Here is a 4,174-nt window from a genome sequence, read left to right on the forward strand (position 1 = left end):
GGGGGCGGATTGGGGGGGGCCGGCGGCGACGGCTGAGAGGAGGGGAACTTTGCCGCCACCTTTGGGTTTGTCGGGGTGTACGGGGCCGCGCTCAGCAAAAGCGGCTTAGAGCCCGGCGACTGCCGCGACTCACTACCCAACGCAGCATTTGGGTCCAGGTACTGCTGCATCGGCAGCGGGGCGGGGGCCGGCGGCGGAACTGCCGCCGGAGGTTGCAGCAACGAGGCGGGGGCCGGCGCTGGCGGCGCTGGCGGCGCTGGCGGCAGTGGCGCTGCGGAAATAGTAGAGGACTTGGGAACAAACGCAGGCGCGGATGCCCGCAGCTTCGTTGTGGCTGCAGGGGGCACCGGTGCCGGTGCCGGCGGTGGCGGCGGCGGTGGTGGGAATTGCTGCTGATGCGGCGGTGGGACGTTACGGCCCATCATCTGCATGGCCGCGGGGTCCATCGTCCGCTTCTTCCGTGGGATGAACTCCTGCGCTGCCGGATTCATGTCTCTCCTGCTTCGCCCTGCGCTATGCTTCTTCCTGCTACTGCTGCTTGCTTGCCTTTAGGTTAACTGATGCTCGTCCCTTGCACGATGCTCGTCTGCAGCGCGTCTTCTTCGGGTGCAGCCGGTGCCTGGCACAGTCACGCCCCCAAGCCAAATCACGCAGCTGCGGGCAAGCAGGCAGACACACACAGAGAGAGAGACGCACACACGCCGAGACGCCTGTACGACGGTCTCCGCCCTTCTTCTACACGCGGTGAGCAGAACGAGAGTGGGGAGGAGGCGAGGGAAGAGAGCGACCGCAATGTTTCAATACGAAGCCGCCACGAGGGGTGAGAGGCGCTCAGGTCACGCTCGCACTCGCACGCACGCAAGGCGGAAAAACAAAATCGAAACAAAAACGCTGCAACCCAAAAAGCGGACAAACAAAAAAAAAGAAGAGACGAAAGAGCGGCGGTTGAAGCAGGGTGGTGCCTGTCACGTGGTGCATCAGACCGGCGGCGGCGGGCAGAAACAAAGCAGCAGAATAAAACGGTGGGGGGAAGAGGCGTCAATCACCTCACATTTATTTCGCTTCACCCGCCTCGCCTTGTCTTTTTTGCTTGTTCCGTTGTTGCTCTTTTTTTTTTTACTTTCTCCGCTTCCGTTTCTTCGGCGGCGCGCGGGCTTTTCCGCTTACCGACACCGCGCAGCGGCTGCGGCGACGGCGGCGGTCACATGTCCATCACAACGCCGTCAATGACGACCGGCGCATCTTTCGGGCGACGCAGCCGCTGAAAGACGCGCAGCAGCGACAACACTTCGCCCCGCATCTCCTCGCCGAAGGGCGCCGGCGCCAACTCGCCGGCGTGCAGCCGCTGCAGGCACGGCCGCGCCTGCACGAGAAAACGCGCCCCGGCCTCGCGCATTGAGGCGTCCAACTCGTCGCTCTCGCAGCAGCGCACCAGCTGCTCCACCACCGCGACCACCAGCGCCTCGTCAAGCGCCTCTTCAAGCGCTTCGTCCTCCTCCTCCTCCGCTTCGTCGTCGTCGTCGCAGTCGCTGGCGACAAGCCCCGCCTCCGCGTGCGCCTCCTCCGCATCGCCGCAGTCGCACTCGCACTCGCAGTCGCAGTCCTGCAGCTGGCGCTCGTCCACCGTCAGTTGGTAGCCGCCCACAGCAATCGCGCGCACCAGCCCGTCCTCGTCCACCATCGGCTGCGGACCGGCGTCCCCGACACGGCCGTCGCCCCCGCCCGCCTCGTCGCGGAATCGCTTGCGGGCGTGGGCGAGTCGTTCGGCCTCTTCCGCCTGCAGGTGGCGGCGCAGCGGCGGCCCCGTGCTGCCACAGCCAGCGTCGCGCTCCCGCAGCGGCAGCGCTTCCACCACCCGCACACGGCCCTGGGCCGCGGGTGCCGGCGCCGCGCTCTCCCCCGCCGTGTCCTCGACGAACAGCGGCGGCTCTGCCTCGCCGATCAGCTGCGCAGGTTCGCGCGGGTGACGCTGGGCCGCCAACTCGGCCTCAAGCCGCATCTCTCGAAGAGAGTCCGGCGGCGGATTCAGCGTCACCACCGCCGCAACTGCGACCGCCCCGCCCTCTCCCTTCGCCTCGGCCGGGTCGACGTCCTCCTCGTCGTCGCTGCTGTAGAGAAAGACAAGTTTGGTGCGCCGCGGCTGTGACGCGGGCGCCTGTGCGTGTGTTGCCTGCAGCTCCGGCATCAGCGGCTCCGCACCGCCCACGACGCCCCGCAGAATATCGTCTGCCTCCATCTCAGCAGCGGCAGCAGCACGCCCCGCTTGTCCCCGCGCAAACAACGCAGAAGAGCGGCAAGTGAGTGACTGGGCACGAGGGAGCGAGGCAGGCAGTGGACGAAGAAAAAGTAAAAGAAAAGAGAAGAGGAAGGCACGTTACAGACGCAGGCGTGAAGAGGCCCCAAGAACCCCCGGCAGAAGGCGAAACCGTCCCATGCGGCAGCGGGCGCCGGCACGGCGGTCACCGCAGCAAGGCGAAATAAATGAATCAAGCAAACAAACAAAAAAAGCGGGAGGGGCGCACAGCCAACAGACACCCGCCGGCAGCTGGAGGGCCGCAGCGGCGAAGTATGCGGCCCTGTGTCGCCTCCCGAGCTTCTCCCTCTCCCTCTCTCTTGTTTTTTTCCTTTTTTCTTTACCCCCTCCTCATTTTATTATTTCCCTCGAGCATTCCTTTTCTTCCTTCGTTTCCCTTCCTTTTTCGGTCAAGCCGCCCCACCGTTTCTGCCGCAACAACTCCTCATTCTTCTCCCGCCCCGGCTCTCTTTTCCCACCCACCCACCCAGCCACACACACACACACTCTCTCTCTCTGAAATGAGCCTTTTATATAAATAAATATCCTTCAAAAGCACCAAACAAGTAAAACAAAAAAACAAAAAATCAAAAATATATCTTCCTACTTGGCCCTTTCATTGTGCTTTTCTTTCTGCCCTCGTTATTTGTTGTTTTCTTTTTTTTTCTCTCTTTCCTTCATCCTCAGTTTTATGTCTCGCTGTATTCGCGCTTCTTTCCCCGCAGTGGGTGTCGTGCCCCCTCCGCGGAAGGGAAAAACACGCACCCACACATCAACGCCTGCGCAGGGACGAACACACACGCGAGGCCGCGAGATGAGTCCGGCCAAATAGCGGCATGCGCGGCCGCGTCTCCCCCGCCCCCGCGTGGGCTCTTTTCGTGCTCCTCGGATATAAACGCATCTTTCTTTCTTCTTTTTATTGTTGTTGTTGACCTTTTTTTTTGTTTGTTTGTTTCTTCTTTTTGTCTTGTTTTTGGTTTCATTTTGGTTTAGTCACTTTTCGATGTGCGCCCAATCGACCGCGGACGCCGAGACGTGCGTCTGTGAGCCCCTTGCAAGAGGGCCTCCTCGCGCCTACTCTACTCCCTACACACACACACACACACACACCGCCCCGCAGAGATGCCCGCGGCTGCCGGTGCGCCTCCCACGTTGACCGCCCCCTCACCACTCACGGCAGCCAGCACGCACAGCGCAGACTACTACAGACGCAGGAGCCACAAACAGTGAAGCATGGAGGTGCCTTGCCTCACTCGCTCTCGCTGCGGGGATTCTTGCCGATGCGCTTCAGCCTCTCAGCCACCAGAGGCCAGACCTCCACCACGATGACGGCAATCATGAAACCACCAAAGGCAAGAACGAACGACAAGGCGACCAAATTCTCCGAAGACAACATGCGGCGGTCAAACTCAAGAGGCAAACACGCCCCGCTGCCCGCGTCGTAGACATGGCCCTCGGGGCACGCCTGCGACGGGCAAAGGGCGCGGTAGCGGGCACACGCCTGCGACGGGGCGGCGCCCTCCACTTCGCACGCGAACTCCTTCCTCACCCCCTCGTCAAGGTAGCAGACCGCCCCGGCCGGGCTCGTGCCCCTGCTGGACTCAACAAAGCGAGCAAAGTCGTCGAAGGGGCAAACGATGCCGTCCGCCGTGGTGGCGGACGTCGGCACCTTGGCCGCGCTTAGGCACCGGAACGGGAAGGCAGCAGCAGCAGCAGCAGCAGCGGCGGCGCCATTCCCAGGCACTGCGTACCGCAGCCGCACGAAAAACGCCTGCGTCGCGTCGTCGCGCAGAAGGTCCACCAGAAACGTCTACGCCCAGTGGCGTCACGCCGCTCGGATTGTACCCAAGCGCCGTGCCGACGGGAACCTCGTGGGCGTAC

General features: G+C 62.8%; 2 protein-coding genes and 1 pseudogene across 2 annotated transcripts in view, besides 5 other annotated features; all 3 read right to left on the minus strand.

Annotated features, from left to right (window-relative positions):
* Tco025E_04982 (eukaryotic translation initiation factor) overlaps positions 1-491 on the minus strand; it is a gene marked incomplete at both ends in the record, with an annotated part of 606 nt that extends 115 nt beyond the window's left edge. The window contains one exon of the mRNA XM_029371887.1: positions 1-491. This exon is cut by the window's left edge and continues 115 nt beyond it. Within this exon, the coding sequence (XP_029228042.1) occupies positions 1-491 (491 nt within the window).
* Positions 492-1,176: 685 nt separating this feature from the next.
* Positions 1,177-1,201: a microsatellite.
* Tco025E_04983 (uncharacterized protein) lies at positions 1,202-2,236 on the minus strand (the record flags this gene model as incomplete). Its single annotated transcript, XM_029371888.1, has 1 exon — positions 1,202-2,236. One exon carries the CDS (start codon positions 2,234-2,236, stop codon positions 1,202-1,204), a length of 1,035 nt encoding a protein of 344 aa, XP_029228043.1.
* A 432-nt stretch (positions 2,237-2,668) lies between these two features.
* Positions 2,669-2,698: a microsatellite.
* Positions 2,699-2,767: 69 nt separating this feature from the next.
* Positions 2,768-2,800: a microsatellite.
* A 393-nt stretch (positions 2,801-3,193) lies between these two features.
* Positions 3,194-3,277: a microsatellite.
* Positions 3,278-3,381: 104 nt separating this feature from the next.
* Positions 3,382-3,403: a microsatellite.
* Positions 3,404-3,580: 177 nt separating this feature from the next.
* Positions 3,581-4,174, minus strand: part of Tco025E_04984 (membrane-bound acid phosphatase) — a 632-nt pseudogene continuing 38 nt past the window's right edge.

The sequence above is a fragment of the Trypanosoma conorhini genome (genome assembly GCF_003719485.1).
Source record: "Trypanosoma conorhini strain 025E chromosome Unknown Tco_14.4_contig_00274, whole genome shotgun sequence".
In the NCBI taxonomy this organism is placed as follows: domain Eukaryota; phylum Euglenozoa; class Kinetoplastea; order Trypanosomatida; family Trypanosomatidae; genus Trypanosoma; species Trypanosoma conorhini.